Here is a 22,010-nt window from a genome sequence, read left to right as displayed (position 1 = left end):
GTCCATTGGAGGCCGAACCGCACAGTAACCCTGGGTTCGGTGTGGAGCGGCGGTGCGGTGGGTGGACTGCTGTGGCCTTCTGTGGGATTGTGAAGCACTGAGGGCTAAGGCGGTACGAAGCCTTTCCGTCGTTTCTAAGTCCCTGGTTCAATGCACAATATTATAAGGTAATAGCAGCAGAAAATAGTTTAACAGGAGTAAGATTCGTTATGAATAAGAAGGTAGATTCGATAATGAATCACTAAACAGTTCAGTGATAGGGTTGTTCTCATCATAATCGACAGCAAACCGACACCGACAACAACAGTTCATCTATATCTACATCCACATGGATACTCTGCAAATCACATTTAAGTGCCTGGTAGAGGGTTCATTGAACCACCTTCACAATTCTCTATTATTCCAATCTCGTATAGTGCGTGGAAAGAATGAACACTTATATCCTTCCGTACGAGCTCTGAATTCCCTTATTTTATCGTGGTTATCGTTTATCCCTATGTAGGTTGGTGTCAACAAAATATTTTCACATTCGGAGGAGAAAGTTGGTGATTGGAATTTCGTGAGAAGATTCCGTCGCAACGAAAAACGCCTTTCTTTTAATGATGTCCAGCCCAAACCTGTATCATTTCAGTGACACTCTCTCCCATATTTCGCGATAATACAAAACGTCCTGCCCTTCTTTGAACTTTTTCGATGTACTTCGTCAGTCCTGTCTGGTAAGGATCCCACACCGCGCAGCAGTATTCTAAAAGAGGACGGACAAGCGTAGTGTAGGCAGTCTCCTTAGTCGAGCTGTTACATTTTCTAAGTTTCCTGCCAATGAAACGCAGTCTTTGGTTAGCCTTCCCCACAACACTTTCTATGTGTTCCTTCCAGTTTAAGTTGTTGAGATATACATGCCGACGTCGTAAGCAGAAGATGAAGAAACAGGGAAAGTATAAGAAGATATTGAAAGGGTAATACAGTACGTAAAGAGACATGAAAATCCGGTAGTCATGGGGGTTTGAAATGAGGTTAGAGGGTGAGGGGTAGAAGAAAGGGTTATGAGAGAAATAGACTTGGTGGTAGGAATGAGAGAGAACAAAGACCAAGTGATTTCTGCAATAAAGTTCAACTTGTAATAGTGAATACTCTGTTCAAGAATCACAAGAGGAGATTGGTTGGTTGGTTGTTTCGGGGAAGGAGACCAGACAGCGAGGTCATCGGTCTCATCGGATTAGGGAAGGACGGGGAAGGAAGTCGGCCGTGCCCTTTGAAAGGAACCATCCCGGCATTTGCCTGGAGCGATTTAGGGAAATCACGGAAAACCTAAATCAGGATGGCCGGACGGGGGATTGAACCGTCGTCCTCCCGAACGCGAGTCCAGTGTCACAAGAGGAGAACGCATTCTTAGAAAAGACCGGGAGATATGGGAAGTTTCTAGTTAGTTTACATTACGGCTCAAATGGCTCTGAGCACTGTGGGACTTAACATCTGTGGTCATCAGTCCCCTAGAACTTAGAACTACTTAAACCTAAGTAACCTAAGGACATGACACACATCCATGCCTGAGGCAGGATTCGAACCTGCGACCGTAGCGGGCACGCGGTTCCAGACTGTAGTCCCTAGAACCGCACGGCCACACCTACCGGCAGTTTACATTATGGTCAGACAGCGATTCAGATATAGAATTGCAAAGCGTACCCAGGAGCCAATATAGACTCAAATCACAATTTCGTAACGATGATGAGTAGGCAGGAGATCAAGAGAATAGTCAGAAAGAATCAACGCACAAAGATGTGGGATACGGAAACACTAAGAAATAAAGAGACACTCTTGAAGTTCTCTGAGGCTATAGATATTGCGATAGTGAATAGCTCAGTAGGCATTTCGGTTAAAGAGGAATGGACATCTCTGAAAAGAGCAATCAAAAAAGTTGGAAAGGAAAGTATAGGTTCAAAGAAGGTAACCGTTGGATAACCATGTGTAACAGAAGAAATACTGCAGTTGACCGACGAAAGCACAAAGTACAAAAATATTCAGGGAAATTCTGGAACACAGAAATAAAAGTCACTTAGGAATGAAATAGATAGGAAGCGCAGGGACCTAAAGTGAAATGGCTGCATGAATAATGTGAATAAATCGAAAAAAGATATGATTCATCGAAAGGACTGACCCAGGATACAGGAATGTTACAACAACCTTCGGTGAAATTAAAAACAAAATTGATGACAATAAGAACGCAATAAGAATTCCACTATTAAATGCAGAGGAGAGAGAACGGATGGATGGAAAGAGTACACTGAGGGCCTCTATGTGAGGTAGAACTTGTCTGAAGACGTGGTAGAAGAAGAAACAGGAGCCAACAGGGAACAGATAGGAGATCCAGTATTGGAAACAGAATTTAAAAGTGCTTTGGGAAAGTTAAAATCAAATGAGGCACAAGGGATAGATAACATTCCGTCGGGAAGTGGCAACAAAACGACTATTCACGTTGATGTGTAGAATTAGAACGTATGAAATTGGCGATATGCCATCAGACTTTCTGCAAAACAGAATTCATGGCGGGTTGCATCAAACTAGTTATAAGATTCTTGACTCAAAAGAAAAAAAAAACAGCTGCTGACATACCGTACAGCAGAAGTGGATTAAGATGACTGAAAGGCGATTGTAGTGATTTTTGTATAAACTTAATAGAGTTTTGTAAATAAGTGGCTAGTCGTCATCTGTAACATGTTTCGTATTCATTTTTATGAACGAAGGGCAGATTTGTGAACACACGGCGCTGTAGAGATGATATTAAACATATTCAGTGTATTAGGTTGAAAGGCAGTTAGAAAAACTAAGGTATGTGCTTATCATTTGAATGTACTTCATATTATGATTACGTTCAGTAAATTTTCAGTGTAATAGTGCACTCCAGACACGTATACACATGTACATTACATTTATTGCAATCTAAATACTGTCTTTCATTCAATATAAGTTTTTACTTTCATCTTATTTACATAAGGCTTTAAAATTTATTTGCTTCCTGATTTATTTCTGTACGGTGCTAACTCCGTGTGATAAAAATCACCACAGTAGCCACAAATTTTTTTTCAAACTGGGTAATATTACTTTTACACATTCCAGAAAATGGGCCCACAGCAGAGAGAAATTCATCATTAAATTATTGAACACGGTTTTGGGATGTTTTTTTCTTTCTCGTGAATAATTTATGAGTCACGAGTTGTCCCCTTGTAGAAACAGGCGATTCAATTAATAATGTAGCGGTGGTAGCACTAGTAATTAAAGGAAAATAGTAGTAGTAACAATAGCAGTAATGACAAGTGGAGCGTTCTCTGTTGCAATAGGTCATTGGGCGTCTTTTGAAGCTAGAGACATAATTCAGTTCTCTGATACTGTGAGAGATATCATTTCAAAATCGGTATGCTATCGGATTCTTCTACCTATTTGTGGGCATTATCTTGCGTTCGTAGAAATTTAAAGATAAGTTTCATTCAGTACATAAACTGTCAATATTGTGTAAGACCCTTCTGATGACTGTATTTCATAATTTACTTCAACATGCTGTAAATTAACAATTGCCGGTAATTCGCTTCAGTCTAACTGTATTAAATGTAGTTTTATGGTAGTTTACCGTCCAGTATAAATTTAATTATACGGCAGATATACCGTAAATCTAAAGCCATTGTAAATAAATAGTTGTCATACTCTTCGTACACTTACAAGAAGTAAATTTTTGTGATGAGGAAGTACAGAATAAGACTCCAACTACTACAACGGTGGGCAGGTGTAGTTTATCGTTGTTTAAGATGCACTGTGGAAATTCAGTAAAATATGTGTACTATCATCTTCAGTGAACATCTCTGTTGTAGCTGTTTGCGTGTTTATGTTCCACTTTGACGGAAGTTGCTGACGGTTGACTTGTAACGCCGGAAATGCATATCCTCCTATTTCCATCTATTGTACTATAATTCTTTTTCCTTGTTTTGTTACCTCAAGATATGACATTTCTGTGTCTTTGTATATTGTAATTGTTTTACTATTTGTATATATATATATGCATTTATGTCGATTTATAATTGGTTTGTTTTGTGAATATTATTTGTATTTATGCGCTGGGTCTGGCCTAGGGAAAACTATGCTATCGAACGAATACATCGATAGGTCGTGTGGAGAACCAAAGTGTTTAGGATCTTTGGCAGTGTTAACTCTGCCGCGTGGAGCGCGGGCAGAGAGAGGCTCGCTGGAGTAGCGAGTTGAGCAGGTGTGTTGTGTGACGCTCCCGCAAGTTGCCGCGCTTTCGGGGTTTGGCAGCGTGTAATTGCGCTCGACTTGCGATGATAGTTTCTAACATGGTGTCGCGGACGGGAAGCATTATCTGGCGCACATCAAGAGCCCGTTTCGTCTGGTGACCGTGTCGAGAAGAAGGCGCGCCAACATCCAGCTTGTGCAACAGCGACGGCCGACAATGAGTGACTGTCGCCACATCCTCGATCGACGGCTTCAAACCTTCAATCAACCAACAAGGAAGCCTGGAAGCACGTAAAGTTTTAGAACGGTATGGCAGACCTCAGCTTTTCAAACTTTTAAAATTGTTGCATCACAAAATTACAGCAACTTAGCATGAACCTTTGTTGCTCATTGTCCCAATTGCATTGCCAAGCAGTGTCCCTTCCTTTTCCGAAATGAACCCGAGTGTCGTTGAAATTCAAACGCCAGCATTAAAATAATATAATTCAATTTCGCTGCTTTAATTTCAAAGTTCAGTTAAAGTATTCATAGCTGGCTACAATATTTAGATTACACAAGCACGAATTAAGAGTGCGAGTTTTGTTACCGTATTTTAGCTTACCTGTGACTGCAGCTCAGCTTGGTACGCACTAAATTTTACTATTGTTAATTGTTCAGAATCATTTAATTCAAGTTCAAAGTTAAATCTCTTATTTCTAAATTGCGTAGATTCAAGTAGCTTTTGAAATGATTGTTGAGGTAGTTCAAGACTAACCGTATTTTACTGAATTTCGATGTGCTTCAGAAACAAAGCTCACTATTAATTTCAGTCACTAAATTAACTTTCGATTTTCAGGTTTTATTAATTCTTTTGCTAAATTAAGTCAGAGTGTAGCGAAATTTATTACTTCTGACGAACTTTCAGTTTTCACACTACACTTGTCAACCTTCAGTTGCCACGCTTCTAGTGCTAATTATATGCGTAATAACCTTTCTTTTTCAGTTACTATAGTAATTGTCCTTAGGACTGGCGACCGTAATTTCCCCCAAATCTCAAATATCTAATTACCGCTGGTTAATTGTTAACGTAATGGCCACACATTTACTTTCTTTATTAACTTTACCCCTATTTCAAAATTAATTTCCACCAGTTTCATTAGCATTTTTCCTTTCATTTAGATGTAACCCTTTCCTCCCTCTTTACCGACAAATTAACCTCGGTGACGATTGCTTTTCCCAGATTTCCATTAGGTACACGCGGTTTAATTTTTCACTGTCATTAAGGTCGATAAGTGAGGGGGACGTTACAGACTCTTATATAATAAAATAAGAGTTTTGATAAACAAATATTTAATGCAATACATAGTACAATTGGAAATGAAATCTAATAGTTTTCCTTCAAACACAGACTGGAGTTTACTTAAGAAGCTGTTACTACAAACAAAATGGCCATCTGACTCATTGCTCCATCTCAGCTTCAGTTTATTATCAGACATTTTCAGTAATAAATTGAAGACGATATGCAGAATTAGAGAGCAAACACTTTTATCAGTGAGTCAGCTGGCTATATTGTTTAAAATATGAACTACAGCGACAGCGGCGAAGTCTACGAGCAACGGTAGAGTGTCGTATCTGACCACGGCGACGGGCTCGTTTGACACAACTTCTTAGATGGCGTACCACAGACCGATAGCAATTCCGGGTAGATTCGTCGACGAGCTGACGAAGGAGTAGGTGGAGAGCGCCCTCGTCGTGTACCACGGGTAGACGCCGGCCGTCTTGAAGACGATGTCGAGCGTGTACCGGTAACCGCTGGTGCTGCTGTAGAACGGGCCGACTCGGGGCGCGCGGCCCAGCGTCTCGTTCCGCAGCGGGATGTCGATCTCCTGACCGAAGCTGACGGTGGCTTTGAAGGAGCCGGACGCCACCAAGTACGTCTCCGTCCTGGACGTCGAGAGTTTCCACTCGTACAGGTTAAGGACAACCTCCTCCTGGTACGTTCCATTCTTCAGTGGGTCTGTAAACAGAAACAACGAGGGAAGCTATGATCTGGAGATGTATCGGAATCAGTTTTGAACAGTTATATTTATTGATGATTCCTCTCAACGTGGTGATAATATCCCAAGATGGACCCAAAAAACAGGAAGGGAGAGTTGAGTGCCTTTTTAACGTCAATATCGATGATGATTTTGGATTTAAAGTGCTCAACAGCCTGGTCATCGACGTCCTTACAACACAAAAATCTCGTTGTTTGAAGAATGCCTACTCAGAGAAGAAAACTTAACACTTTTTTTGGCTCACACAGAAATATTATGAAGAAAGAATATTAAATTACTTACACTATTATATAATTGAATAGGGAGGGGGTGGCGGGGAAGAAAAGAAAAGAGAGGAAACTAATGACATCAGCTGCATCGGGACTTTATGCGGAATCAGCGGCGGCCAGTGAAAATGGAGTCCGAATGAACCGACACCATACGTTCATATAATTACTTAAATAGAAGTATATGGTCAGGTGAACAATTGTAGATGCCAGAATGAAATTTTCACTGTGCAGCGGAGTGTGCGTTGACGCGAAACTTCCTGGAAGATCAAAACTAAGTGCCGCACCGAGACTCGAACACGGGACCTTTGCCTTTCGCGGGCAAGCGCTCTACGGACTTTTTTTTTGTAATTTCATTTTGTTCGCTTTCATTCGTTGTATCTGCTCGGGGCGGACGTCGTAAGACACCCGTTTTAGTTCGTTGTTGATCGGTGAACTCATTTTTTGTATTATACAGGGCAGCGAACCCTCTGACCGAACACGCTGAGCTACCGAGCCGAACCGTGCTACCCAAGCACGACTCACGACCCGTCCTCACAGCTCTACATCCGCCAGTCGCTTGTGTAGCTCAGTCGCCGGCACGGTAGCTTAGCGCGTTCGGTTCGAGAGCTGGCTGTCATACAACGGAAAGAAAAGTCGGCAGAGCACTTGCCCGCGAAAGGCAAAGGTCCCGACTCCGAGTTTCGGTCTGGCACACAGTTTTAATCTGCCAGGAAGTTTCAATTTTAGATGCATTTTTTTCCGAAATACAATAAGCTGCCTATAAAAACTATTGCCCACATAAGGCACATGGGTGCTACATTATAAATACTACAGTACTGTGACCGAAAGAACGAATGCATTTTGTGTTATTCCATGTGAAATGTCTTCAAAACAATCCCTTTTTGCTGGAAAGCACAGAACAGTTCCACAGTTTCCACATTTTACAGTCGAACACCCCCGAGGGCAACGCCTACATCTTTCCTTATGGCGCATACTCTGGCCAAGGACCAAAACTGCCACACTGTACATCATTCATTCACGCAAGAGCTGATTCTTTCTTTTTTTTTCTGGACTTGTTGCCCAGCCAATAGTCAATCAGTCTTTCTCTTCCCACAAAAGATAAGACCATTTGTAATGCCCCAAGTAAGAGTTCGCCAACACGTTTGTATAATAATTCACTTCCAAGACTTTCTCCTTCCTTTTGTATGCAATTTTCGGCCCACAAGAAAAAACAGCGTCACAAAATCGCTAGAAACTGATACACCGGTGACTTATAATCAAATAACCTTGCCTGGTGTCTGCTAAAGACGCACAGTATTCGGAAACCTTTCACCAGAGACAACAGAATATATTTGTGTAAGAGGGCTTAAACGTCGCTTGCAAGTAACATTGGCCTTCCAAGGACGAAATTGGCGACATTTTACAGAAAACAGTTTGCAACTTTGATGTTGGTGGAGAGCAATGTTGCCAAATGAAGAGCGACGATTCCTTACTAGCATGTTGGTAGTTTCCTTCCGAATGTCCAGGAATCTGGATACAAATATATGGATAAAACAGGATAACGTCAATTTATCAGTTAGTTTGCCACTATTAAAATCCACCAAGCCTTTGGAACAACGTTAATCTGACGCAGTGTAATATGATCATTAAAATATTCGTATCACAATTTCCACGGGGGATGCTTAATTATTGATAAGTTTATTGCATCTACGTTCCACAAATTTTTTCTTGAAAAGTGAGCCAAGACACTTAAGAGGCTGCTTATCCTTCTGTAAAAATGGAGGGTATTTATTGCTGCAAAGACTGGGCAAGTAATGTCAAACATTTTAGAGTTAGCAATACTTTTTGAAAATAATTTTAATTTTTGAAGAGGACATACTCACTTCCGAAGATACTGGCCAACAATGGATCATCCAGTAATCGACAATTCAGTTTTAAATTACAACGTAGAGGTGCCATTCAACAACTCTGTAACAACAGCTTTCAGTAGGAATTAAGTTTACCATTATATTATCTAGTGCTTTCAAAGACTGTATTTGACAATAACACAATGGAACATCTTAGTAAATTAAACTATTTATAACGTTTTTTTTATTTAAAAGGGAGTCGGGCTAGTTGGTCTAGTGGTAGGAAACCGAGAGGTTACGCCGTCGAATCTCGGATGAACAACGGGAATTTTTCAAGCTGACTTTAACCTAGCATTCACCTCTGATTGATGCGAAAATGAGCCAGAAACGACGCGTGGTTCGGGTTCCATGTTTCACTGTAGGCTCCGTTTCCCGGCAGAATGTTGGGGTACTTTAGGGACACGCTAGCAGACGAACTGGCGTCCCATTGTAAGACTGGCATCGGGCGTTGAGCCACACGAAATTATTATTATTATTTAAACTTTCCATTGTCGGTGGAACGTTGAAACTCAGCCATATTATGAGTTGAGACTAGGAATATATTCTTCCCTGACAAGAAATCTGATTTTCAGTTTCGTTTTATTGCATCATGATTGATTTCGGGGCTGTTCTCAAGATGAATATCTGAGAATAAATAAATTCCAATTTTTGTGTGGCACTATAAACATGGAACTGTAAAACATTAAAGAGTAATTGCAGTGCCAATGTTGTTGAGTAGTTTTATTTCACTCCTAACAGGAAGACGATAGCTATTGAAACAGCAAGAATTAATTGCCAAAGAACGACGACTGAATATGCTCTTAAAAATCAGCCAATAAGCTAAGGCATCAGGAATTAAGGATATTGTAATACATGTAAAGAAGATAGTACAAGGGAATTTGTACGAGCTTCTATTACGAGTGGAACGCAAAATTATACCGAACGAAGCTCTGCTCTGCAAACCGACTGGACGCGCGAGGAAGAACTGTGAGAAACACCATGGATTCCTGTTTCAACGGAACATACTGCATTATCCTCTATGTAGATGTTGGTGGTTAGTCCTGACGAGATTAGGGCTTTTAAGTTCCTCTCTTAAATCTAATTATCCTTCGTGTTTTGTCATTACATTCGTTATGACACACGTGTTGTAAAAAATAACAGCTGTCCTCAATACGAGTGTCATTTTCACACCGTTGTACATTTCCTAGGCCTGACGCTGTTGGTGATAGTATACCTTTGTTTTCCAATATCCCTGACCACCCAATTATAGGAGGAGCGCAGCGCAGGGTAGCCGCGTGGTCTAGGGCGGCTTGTCTGCTGAAACGTTTGAGTTCAGCTACTTATGCAATAAGGGTCATTGCAAATTTTGGTGATAAACATCTTAGTAAATTAGCTTACTACGCCTATTTTCACTCGTTGCTTTCATATGGCATCATATTTTGGGGTAATTCATCACTGAGGAATAAAGTATTTATTGCACAAAAGCGTGTAATCAGAATAATAGCTGGAGTCCACCCAAGATCATCCTGCAGACATTTATTTAAGGATCTAGGGATATTCACAGTAGTTTCTCAGTATATATACTCTCTTATGAAATTTGTTATTAACAACCAAACCCAATTCAAAAGTAATAGCAGTGTGCATAACTACAATACTAGGAGAAAGGTTGATCTTCACTATTCAAGATTAAATCTAAATTTGGCACAGAAAGGGGTGAATTATACTGGCACTAAAGTCTTTGGTCACTTACCAAATAGTATCAAAAGTCTGACAGATAACCAACAAGTATTTAAGAAGAAATTAAAAGAATTTCTGAATGATAACTCCTTCTACTCCATAGAGGAATTTTTAGATATAAATTTAAAAAAAAATAAAAATATAAACACAAGAAAATGAAAGAGTTGTTATATTAACTTAAGTATGTTGTTAAATTAACTTAATTATGTCATGTATTGGAAAATTTGACTCGTTCCACATCATTACGAAATATCGTATTCATGATCCATGGAACTAGTATTAATCTAATCTAATCTAATCTAATCTGTCACGGTCCGCACGGCTTCCCCCGTCGGAGGTTCGAGTCCTCCCTCGGACATGGGTGTGTGTGTTGTCCGTAGCGTAAGTTAGTTTAAGTTTGATTAAGTAGTCTATAAGCCTAGGGACCGATGACCTAAGCAGTGTGGTCCCATAAGATCTTACCACAAATTAAAAGAAAAAAGGAGGAGCTACGGTTCAGTGCAGATTCCGACACACGGTGTATTTTTCGAATACCAGGTGTCTAAAACATATATAGAGGCGGTAGAAGATCCTAAGTTCAATGTTTACAAGTAAAGATCTAATGTCGCAAGTGAATATGTTTGACGATGTGGGATGTTAAATGTAAAATGCGTGCTACGCACCTGTTTGTAAAATGATTATGTTTCTACACGGACGTTGGCGTGCTAGCACAAAAAACAATACACTACTGTCTGATACAAGCGGGATTTTTTGTCTGTGATGTTACATGAAGTGATTTCTGTATGAAACGCCAACAGAAAATGAAGAGGAGTTGTTTGGCAATCTCTCTGTACAATTGATAGCGGAGATATCTAAGATAGCATGGTAAACTTTTATGTGCCGTACTAATGCATACATTGACAGCGAGAAACCGGTGGAGAAGTCATAGCGTATCGTAGTAAAGTAACTGCCTTCGTTGCAGTTATTCTAACTCGGCATATGAAGTACTGACATGGTGCAACAGATGGATTTTGCAGACTTCATGCAGACCATCGTTCAGACTAAGTTCTAGCCGTCACACTTCTTGGATTACGTCGCAGAAGCAAAGGTTCAACATAATTTGTTAATGTCTACGATTTTTACTCAGTCCAACAACTGATTTTCGAATTATTGTTTTATGATGATGGTTGCGATGTTAGCAGTCGACTTCTTAATGAACAGATACAATAAATACATTTGGGACTGAAGTAGTGAGAAAAAAACTGAATCTAGCAGTCAATAGCCCATGACAGTCTCTGTATTTCTGACAAACTGAAATCCAAAGGAACTCAGAAGCGAAGCTCAGTAAGACTGCTCGCATCAATGATCTCCCTCTTCTGGAATGAGTGAGAATTGATATTGTGCCCTTACTCGGCGTACATTTAGAGAAACATTAAATAATCACAAAGAATATCATAAATTCGTGACCACCGAAGAGTCGAATATGATACAACTCAATTTATGAATAACGGGAGATGACTGTATGCCAACGTAGACAGATAGTAAATGAAAAAAGAGAAAATGATCGTACAGATTGGGGCTCAGTTCTAGCCTTTTGAGGATAACAAAGTGAATAACGAGTGTTGCTTCTGGATTAACTAAAGGCAAAGCTGTCATCAAGCCGAAGGTTTGTTTAAACATCACAACGCTTTACACGGTATGGTCCTAAGGCAGGCGGAGTGCCCCTGTCTTCCATCGATCACTGACCTGACTTATCCATCTAGTTAGACGAAGAAACGCAGTTAAACCTGGCCTATGAACCACGATGCAATTCAGAATTTGCCAAATAGTTTGACTTCTCAAAATAGAAAAACTTAGTATCCTATGGTCACAACATCAATGACTACACAACTGCAATCGTCCAAATTAATACAAATACCCCGGTATAACAGTCTGTAATGATGTGAAATGGAGTGACCGTGTAGTCTTCGTCTTCAGGCAGAGCAGGTGGCAGATTTCGGTTCGTTGGTAGAATACAAAAGGGTATGCACTCCATCTACAAAGGCGATCGCTTACAGAACACATGCGCAACCCAACCTACAAATTACCCAAGTGCGTGGGATCTGTATCAGATGGGACTAGCAAAGGATATTGAATGTACACAAAGACGAGCAGCACTAATGGTCACAGGTTTTTTTGATCCATGGGAGAGAACGTGACAGAGATGCTGAAAAAACTGAACTGAGAAAGTCTTGTAGATACACGCAAACTGTTCCACGAAAGGGCACGTAAGAGCAGAAGCTGAAGTAATCAATTAAAATTCCTACCAATGCTGTGACTTGAACTTGGGCCTCCTGCTTACTATGCACATGTGCTGTCCACTACACCATTCTGGCTTTGTGGCTGACACTGCTGCTCGGACTACCATAATGCAATCCCTCCCTAACACGAATTCACACCTCATCCTAGTAAGCGAGACACCCGGGTTCAGATCCTGACCTTGCACAAATTTTAATTCATTACTTCAGTTTCTGTTCTTATCGCCCATGAATTGTGGATTCAGTATGTCTCCAGGAAAATGTATATCCATCAAATCGATACTTGAAAACGTTCAAGGACCAAATTTAAGTGACTAATATGGGAATATATTACAGCCCCCTTTGTTTAGCTCCCGTAGGAAACGCAAAGACATTATTAGCCTATTTACAGCATTTAAGCAAACATCCTTCTCGCGCTCCGTATGTGAGAGACAAAAATTGTAGGACTGACCAGATATTAAACACCAAAACTTTGGGTCTAGAGTCTAGCACTTAACCTCTGTGCCAACGATCCCACACTTTTTATTGATTTTATTTTAAACGTCTAGTACCGTAAGACCAAATTGAGGAGCAAATCTTCAAGGTCATGCAACGTGTCAGTACATGTAATTACAGCATAAAAGTAATAACAGATAAAAATTAAATATTTATGAATCTGAAAAAAACTCAATCCATAAGTCCAAGTAACGCAAAAACCAACACAACAAGAATCAGCTTAATTTTTCATGGAACTCCTAGACAGAACACAGGGAGTGACCCATGAGGAAACTCTTCAGTTTCGATTTGAAAGTGCGTGGATTACTGCTAAGACTTTTGAATTCGAGTGGTAGATTATTGAAAATGGATGCAGCAGTATACTACACACCTTTCTGCACAAGAGTTAAGGAAGTCCGATCCACATGCAGGTTTGATTTGTGCCGAGTATTAACTGAGTGAAAGCTGCTTATTCTTGGGAATAAGCTAATATTGGCCAATGTCAAAATACCCAGACTCGTGAACAAGGGTCGACAAGAGGTTCGTGAACTTACACCACATATTGCCCGAACCGCCCGTTTCTGAGCCAAAAATATCCTTTCAGAATGGGAAAAGTTACCCCAATACTGTACGACATAAGCGAATGAAAATAAGTAGATTAATTTTCGTGTCGAACGATCAGTCACTTCAGATAATGTTCGAATAGTAAAAATGGCAGCATTAAGTCTTTGAACAAGATCCTGAACGTGGGCTTTCCACGACAGTTTACTATTTATCTGAACATCTAGAATTTTGAAATGTTCAGTTTCACTAATCATATGCCCATTCTGTGAAATTAAAACGTCAGGTTTTGTTGAATTGTGTGCTAGAAACTGTAAAAACTGAGTCTTACTGTGATTTAGCATTAGTTTATTTTCTACAAGCCGTGAACTTAGGTCTATGGCTGTGCTACTGTTCCCCTGCACACTGGCTGCAAAAAAAACACAGGCTGCATCAGATCACATGAATTTAGGGGGATCGATTAACTACTTAGCAGAAGGCAGTAGCTGTTTTGAGAATGCCTACCTGTGCCGCAGAAGTCCATGATCTGCGACGGAATGATGATGGACGTCACGTAGGCCTGAGTGCTGAAGTACCAGTTTTCGGTGTGAGGTCCAGAGTTGGTGCCGTACAGCAGGTCGGAGGTTTTGGGGTCACGCACGACCTCCTCGTAACGCGGGTACGGCCATGCTGCAACAGCAAGACAACACTTGTCAACTCACTGTGATGCTACCCAAAGTTGCTAAGGAGCTGAAGACTTCTACTCATCAACTTGTCGACCAATCTTTTGTGGCAATAGAAGACAGCAAGAGAAAATCTAATCTGAAGTGATAAACTGCCCGTTAAAAAAAAAAAAATTAAAACAAATAAAAAAAACATCGTACAGACACGTCATCGTGTGATCCTCGCATATGAAGGACATGTGAACGTTGGCGTTGACAATCAACTGAAACATTTGAAAACATGTAAGTCGCCAGCTCCGGATGCAATCCCAATTCGGTTCCACAGATAGTACTCTTCGGTATTGGCCCCTTACTTAGCTTGCATTTATTGCGAATCTCCCAAGCGACTGAAAAAAAGCACAAGCGACTCCGGTAGCTAAAAAACGATAAAAGCATGGACCTGCAAAACTCCAAACCTATACCGTTAACGTATAGCATTTGTAGACTTAGAGAAAGCGTTTGACAATGTTGACTGGAATACGCTCTTTCAAATTCCGAAGGTGGCAGGGGTAAGACACAGGGAGCGAAAGGCTATTTACAATTTGTACAGAAAGCAGATGGCAGTTGTAAGAGTCGAGGGACATGAAAGGGAAGCAGTGGTTGGGAAGGGAGTGAGACAGGGTTGTAGCCTCTCCCCGATGTTATTCAATCTTTATATTGAGCAAGCAGTGAAGGAAACAAAAGAAAAATTCGGAGTAGGTATTAAAATCCAAGAAGAAGAAATAAAAACTTTGAGGTTTGCCGATGACATTGTAATTCTGTCAGAGACAGCAAAGGACTCGGAAGAGCTGTTGAACGGAATGGATAGTGTTTTGAAAGGAGGATATAAGATGTACATCAACAGAAGCAAAACGAGGATAATGGAATGTAGTCGATTTAAGTCGGGTGATACTGAGGGAATTAGATTCGGAAATGAGACACTTAAAGTAATAAAGGAGTTTTCCTATTGGGGGAGCAAAATAACTGATGATGGTTGAAGTAGAGAGGATATAAAATGTAGACTGGCAATGGCAAGGAAAGCGTTTCTAACGAAGAGAAATTTGTTAACATCGAATATAGATTTGTCAGGAAGTCGTTTCTGAAAGTATTTGTATGGAGTGTGGCCATGTATGGAAGTGAAACATGGACGATAAATAGTTTGGACAAGAAGAGAATAGAAGCTTTCGAAATGTGGTGCTACAGAAGAATGCTGAAGATTAGATGGGTAGATCACATAACTAATGAGGAGGTATTGAATAGGATTGGGGAGAAGTTTCTGGCACAACTTGACTAGAAGAAGGGATCGGTTGGTAGGACATATTCTGAGGCATCAAGGGATCACCAATTTAGTATTGGAGGGCAGCGTTGAAGGTAAAAATCGTAAAGGGAGACCAAGAGATAAATACACTAAGCAGATCCAAAAGGATGTATGTTGCGGTAGGTACTGGGAGATGAAGAAGCTTGCACAGGATAGAGTAGCATGGAGAGCTGCATCAAACCAGTCTCAGGACTGAAGACCACAACAACAACAACAACCGTTAACGTAAGTTTGCTGCAGATTTATTGAGCATATTCTGAGTTAGAATGTAATGAATTTCCTTCAGCAGCAAAAATTTCTGTCCAAAAAATCAGCACGAATTTAAAAAGCGTTGTATTGTGAACTCCAGCCTGCACTTTTCTCACACGATATCATCCAAATAACGGTTGAAAGGCAAAAATCAGATCGCATATTCCTAGATTTCCGGGGAGTCTTTGTCAGTGTCACACTGCAGCCTGTTAATGAAGGTCGGAGCATACTGAACAGGTTTTCAGATGTCTGAGTCGCTTTTTAAGTAATCGAACCCAGTACGTTGTCGTGGGATGGCGAGTGTTCATCAGAGAGAAGGCTTACGTCGGGAGTTCCCAGGGCATGTGTGATACCACAGCTCTTGTTCCCTGTATACATAAACGATTCCCGCATAGGATGAGGAGCAATCTACAACTATTTGTTGATGACGCTGTAGTGTAAGGGATACAGGAGGGAGCGAGGGATACGGGATGACTCAGACACAGTTTCCGTTTTGTATGAATGCCAGCTTGTTCTAAATGTAGAAAAACATAAATTAAAGCAGATGATTAGGATAAACAATTCTGTAAAGTTCAGAGGCAGTATTCGTGATGTGCTGCTTGACACAATCACGTCGATTTAACATAGAAATAACGCTGAAAAGCGATATGAAATTTAACGAGAATGAAAGGTCGGTTGTGAGGAATCGAATAGTCGACTTCGGTTTATTGAGAAAATTCTAGGAAAGTGTAGCTTATCTGTAAAGGAGACTTCATATAGACCACTTGTGTGATCCATTCCTGAGTAGTCTTCGACTGTCTGGAATACTCTCCATTTGGGATTAAAGGAAGACGTCGGAATAGTTCAGAGACATGATGCTATATTTGCTAGCGATAAAAGAATTTAAAAGAGCTTTTGAGGACTTAAGATCAAATAAGGCAGAAGGGACAGATAACATTCCATGAGAATACCCAAAACCGTTGGGGGAAGTGGCAACAGAACGATTATTCAGCTTGGTAGAATGTATGAGTCTGACGACATACAATCTGCCTTTCGGAAAAATTTCATCCACACGGTTCCCAAGACTGCAAGAGCTGACAAGTGCGAGAATAATCGGACAATCAGTTTAACAGCTCATGCATCCAAGTTGCTGACAAGAATAATATACAAAAGAACGGAAAAGAAAATTGAGGATGCGTTAGATGACGGTAAGTTTGGCTGTAGGAAAGGTAAAGGCACGAGAGAGGTAATTCTGACGTTGTGGTTGATATTGGAAGCAAGACTAACGAAAAATCAAGACACGTTCATAGCATTAGTCGACTTGGAAAAAGCGTTCGACAATGCAGTATGGTGCAAGATTTTCGAAATTCTGAGAAAAATATGGTTAAGTTATAGGTAAAGTGTGATATACAACATCTACAAGGCATAATAAGAGTGGACGACCAAGAACGAAGTGCTGGGGTTAAAAAAGATGTAAGGCAGGGTTGCAGCTTTCACCCCTACTTTTCAATCAGTACATCGAAGAAGCAATGAGTGGAAAGAAAGTAAGTTCAGGAGTGGGGTAAAAATTCACCGTGAAAGGACATCAATGAAACGATTCGCTGATGAAATTGCTATCCCCAGTGAAAGTGAATAAGAATTACATCATCTGCTGAATGGAATGAGCAGTCTAATGATTACAGTTTATGGATTGAGAGGAAATCGAAGAAAGACGAAAGTAATGAGAAGTAGCATTAATGAGAATAGCGAGAAATTTAACATCACGATTGATGGTCACGAAGAAGATGAAGTTAATTCTGCTGCCTAGGCAGTAAAATAGCCAATGACGGACGGAGCAAGGAGGGTATTAAATGCAGACTAACAGTGCAAAAAGGGAATTCCTGGTGAAGAGAAGTCTACTGGTACCAAACATAGAACTACACTCCTGGAAATTGAAATAAGAACACAGTGAATTCATTGTCCCAGGAAGGGGAAACTTTATTGACACATTCCTGGGGTCAGATACATCACATGATCACACTGACAGAACCACAGGCACATAAACACAGGCAACAGAGCATGCACAATGTCGGCACTAGTACAGTGTATATCCACCTTTCGCAGCAATGCAGGCTGCTATTCTCCCATGGAGACGATCGTAGAGATGCTGGATGTAGTCCTGTGGAACGGCTTGCCATGCCATTTCCACCTGGCGCCTCAGTTGGACCAGCGTTCGTGCTGGACGTGCAGACCGCGTGAGACGACGCTTCATCCAGTCCCAAACATGCTCAATGGGGGACAGATCCGGAGATCTTGCTGGCCAGGGTAGTTGACTTACACCTTCTAGAGCACGTTGGGTGGCACGGGATACATGCGGACGTGCATTGTCCTGTTGGAAAAGCAAGTTCCCTTGCCGGTCTAGGAATGGTAGAACGATGGGTTCGATGACGGTTTGGATGTACCGTGCACTATTCAGTGTCCCCTCGACGATCACCAGTGGTGTACGGCCAGTGTAGGAGATCGCTCCCCACACCATGATGCCGGGTGTTGGCCCTGTGTGCCTCGGTCGTATGCAGTCCTGATTGTGGCGCTCACCTTCACGGCGCCAAACACGCATACGACCATCATTGGCACCAAGGCAGAAGCGACTCTCATCGCTGAAGACGACACGTCTCCATTCGTCCCTCCATTCACGCCTGTCGCGACACCACTGGAGGCGGGCTGCACGATGTTGGGGCGTGAGCGGAAGACGGCCTAACGGTGTGCGGGACCGTAGCCCAGCTTCATGGAGACGGTTGCGAATGGTCCTCGTCGATACCCCAGGAGCAACAGTGTCCCTAATTTGCTGGGAAGTGGCGGTGCGTTTCCCTACGGCACTGCGTAGGATCCTACGGTCTTGGCGTGCATCCGTGCGTCGCTGCGGTCCGGTCCCAGGTCGACGGGCACGTCCACCTTCCGCCGACCACTGGCGACAACATCGATGTACTGTGGAGACCTCACGCCCCACGTGTTGAGCAATTCGGCGGTACGTCCACCCGGCCTCCCACATGCCCACTATACGCCCTCGCTCAAAGTCCGTCAACGGCACATACGGTTCACGTCCACGCTGTCGCGGCATGCTACCAGTGTTAAAGACTGCGATGGAGCTCCGTATGCCACGGCAAACTGGCTGACACTGACGGCGGCGGTGCACAAATGCTGCGCAGCTAGCGCCATTCGACGGCCAACACCGCGGTTCCTGGTGTGTCCGCTGTGCCGTGCGTGTGATCATTGCTTGTACAGCCCTCTCGCAGTGTCCGGAGCAAGTATGGTGGGTCTGACACACCGGTGTCAATGTGTTCTTTTTTCCATTTCCAGGAGTGTATATTTGAGGAAGAAATTTCTGAGAATGTAAGTTTGGAACACATCATTGTATTGTAGTGAAACAAGGACTGTGGGAGAACCGCAATAGAAGCGAATAGAAGCATTTGAGATGTGGCACTACAGACGACTGTTGAAAATCAGTTGGACTGATAAGGTAAGCACATAAAACCAGTCATAAGACTGGTGACTCAAAGGTTTAATCAACACGCGACTATTACCGAAATGCTCTGTGAGGTCAAGTGGGAATTCCTGGAAGGAAGACGACGCACTTTTCGCCAAAACGTAGAGCTGGCATTTGCGACTAACTGCAAAATGATTCTACTTCCACCAACGTACGTCACCTGTAAGGGCTGCAAAGACAAGATAACAGAATTCAGACTCATATCGTGGCATATAGGCAGTCGTTTTTCCGTGGTTTCATTTGCGAGTGGAACAGGAAAGGCACTGAGAGTAGTTGTACAAGGTGCTCACCGAAACGCGCCGTTTGGTGGCTTACTGTTAAAACTTCGTTTCACAGATGACCACAATGCATTGCCTCTTGTATGGAGCAGTTGTCATATCTGCACAGTTCATGCAAACAGACATGGATACCGTAGGCAAGATGCGCGGTAGACCCTGCTCAGTATGTTACGTGCATCCGACGGGTTGCCACCGTGTCAGGCGGAGGCGGAGCACTCAGCCAATAAATGCTCCGGGAAAGAGTGTCATCACTGCAGAGCAAGTCAAAGAAGAAAGTGCTTCATGGACAAACTCTCGAATTAATTGCAAATGTCTATCAGTTTATGAGAAAAGAATCTTTTCTAGGTGGTCCACCGACACTAAAAGCCACCTTGGAGTGAGTGGTTGAAGCAATCGCTGTATCGTTAACGTTCGTCCGGCGAATCAAGGGAGAACCGAAACAGTCCAGGCAGCTGAAACCTCGACATTTTCAGCGTCTCATAAGGAAAGGTCCTGGTTTCTTGGAGGCCACTATAGACAGTTTTAATGACGAAGTCGTTCGCCATGTTGTGATCAATTTCTATATTACAGATAAAAGAAAACTGACTTGAAAGAAAATTCTTAAGAAAATATTATGGAGTTTAAAGAGTTCTGAAGAGTTATACACACTCTTCGTAAAATTCTTACCATTCTAGGATTCAAGCTGAAGAAGACGTCGCATAATGAAAAAGTACCCCTGGAAATGTGTAGTATAAGGGAAAAACGAACCAAGTAGCCAAGAGTACAGACGTAAGCGTTGTCTAGCTGTGTACATAGGCACTTTTCAGACAGTATCGTACTGCTCAAGTTTCAATTCATTACAAGGTCTGGTGAGACATACCTCAAAAGGTGACAGAATTATCTTCATTCCTGCTGGCGGAGAGAACAGTTTTGTACCGAATGCCTGCGAAAGATTTAAATATGTTGTTGATAATCTTCCGGGCTATATTGCCGTGGTCCATGGAATTCTTATATTCCTAACGTTTCGTCCAATACTACGTTGGACATCTTCAGAGGTATGGCTGGTCCTGCTGAGTCCTGCCATACCTCTGAAGATGTCCAACGCAGTATTGGACTAAACGTTAGGAATAGAAGAATTCCATGGACCACGGTCATATAACCCGGAAGAATTATCAACAACAGTACCATCCAGTCGTGAAAGCCTTCATTGTATGATTTAAATATGGCTAGAAAACGGGAGATTATCACAACGACATGAACTCTTCAAATTATGAAAAATGGATTAGGGAGAGACTCATACCTTGTCTACTACCTCAGACTGTCCTCATTTTTGATATAGTCCCTAACGCAATAACCAAGACTTTACGAAAAGACATGAAGGCCTAAAGCTGAGGAAAAGTCATTATTCCCCAAGTTAGCAGCGAGCAGCTGCAGGTTTCAGCAAGGAGCAACGATACGAGCTGATTGTCGAGACCGAGTTTCATAACCATTTACGATCCATTTATAGCTTTTTTTTGCCAAAAATTGACTTTTTTACACATTACAGTCTGATGTTCGATATAACTCTTCATAAGTGAAAACAACCAAAATGTATAGGGAGGACGAAATATTAAAAAATCAAAGGACGTACATTCTTATGATATCGAGTTGTGAAATTCTATTAAGTAACGTATCTTGGTATTGTTTGTGTGAAAAAAATATTATTTTTTGGAAAACTAACGTAGTCGATACTGCGCTACCTTACCCCAGGCTGAAAGATCAGCGTAGCTCTGTTGCTACGCCCGTGTATCTCTTACCGCATACTGCAGCAACCGACAGCAGGACAACCACCAAACTCTTCATCATTGTGGCTGGTGGCAGAAACTTGACTGTTGCCGTTCTGTGGTCTCCTTTATAAAGGGCTCTACTAATTCCTGCTGCTGCGGAAAAAGATTATCTCTAAGGCCTAACCGACGAACTGGGACGTAAATGTTTGGTTCTACGTTCACCACACGACGGGATTACTTTGTGACATACAGCATTAGTCCTAAAACGATGTAGAAATTTCAGCCGAGTGCTCGCACTGCACTGCGAGATAGGCTACGTATACATGTTTTTGGACTCGCTGTCCAAACTCGGCGATAAGAACAACGCTTCTTTAATGCGTGAGGAAATACTAGGTACTATTTCTTACTTTCCAAGAAAACATTCGTCGCAGGAACTTCCGTTAACACGCCGTAGCTGTGTGGTACATCTCTTGTGATCCCAGACAGCGTAAATGACAAAAACTAAGCCTAGTTTTAGGACAAAATCAATGTGAACAGGCTGTCGAGATTTTAGGTTGATTACCTGTCCAATATCCCACCGTGTAGGCCGTGTGAGAACAATTAGAAAGTACACTCAAAGACAAAAAAAGAAAAAAAAGAACGAAGCACCATGAAGGAATTATCCGAATGGGACGGAAATCGGTAGATATGATGTAAATGTACAGACAAACAAATGATAACAACTTCAGAGAAATTTGATCATTTATTCAAGAGAAAGAGATTCACAAATAGGTAATTAAGC

The 22,010-nt window shown here is 41.7% G+C and overlaps 2 protein-coding genes across 3 annotated transcripts in view; one reads left to right on the top strand and one right to left on the bottom strand.

Moving 5' to 3' along the window:
- LOC126163122 (adenylyl cyclase 78C-like) overlaps nucleotides 1–22,010 on the top strand; it is an 812,464-nt gene that overhangs the window by 610,804 nt on the left and 179,650 nt on the right. The gene's annotated exons all lie outside the window — the stretch shown is intronic.
- Nucleotides 5,822–21,310, bottom strand: LOC126163125 (uncharacterized). The gene is made up of 3 exons (XM_049920050.1): nucleotides 21,260–21,310; nucleotides 13,962–14,126; nucleotides 5,822–6,235 (listed from the first exon to the last, which is right to left on the bottom strand). Exons 1-3 carry the CDS (start codon nucleotides 21,306–21,308, stop codon nucleotides 5,886–5,888), a joined length of 564 nt encoding a protein of 187 aa, XP_049776007.1. The 5' UTR covers nucleotides 21,309–21,310; the 3' UTR covers nucleotides 5,822–5,885.

The sequence above is a fragment of the Schistocerca cancellata genome, chromosome 2 (assembly GCF_023864275.1).
Source record: "Schistocerca cancellata isolate TAMUIC-IGC-003103 chromosome 2, iqSchCanc2.1, whole genome shotgun sequence".
Taxonomy (NCBI): Eukaryota; Metazoa; Arthropoda; class Insecta; order Orthoptera; family Acrididae; genus Schistocerca; species Schistocerca cancellata.
Note: the sequence above shows the minus strand (reverse complement) of the source record. Positions and strands in the feature narration are given on the sequence as shown.

Bases quoted from the DNA above. Each gene is read 5' to 3' on its own strand.
- LOC126163125 (XM_049920050.1), bottom strand. From the start codon at position 21,308: ATGATGAAGAGTTTGGTGGTTGTCCTGCTGTCGGTTGCTGCAGTATGC. The intron at 14,127-21,259 runs GTAAGAGATACA...TTGCTGTTGCAG, and splicing joins GTCGGTTGCTGCAGTATGCG to CATGGCCGTACCCGCGTTAC. The intron at 6,236-13,961 runs GTAGGCATTCTC...TTCTGTTTACAG, and splicing joins CATGGACTTCTGCGGCACAG to ACCCACTGAAGAATGGAACG.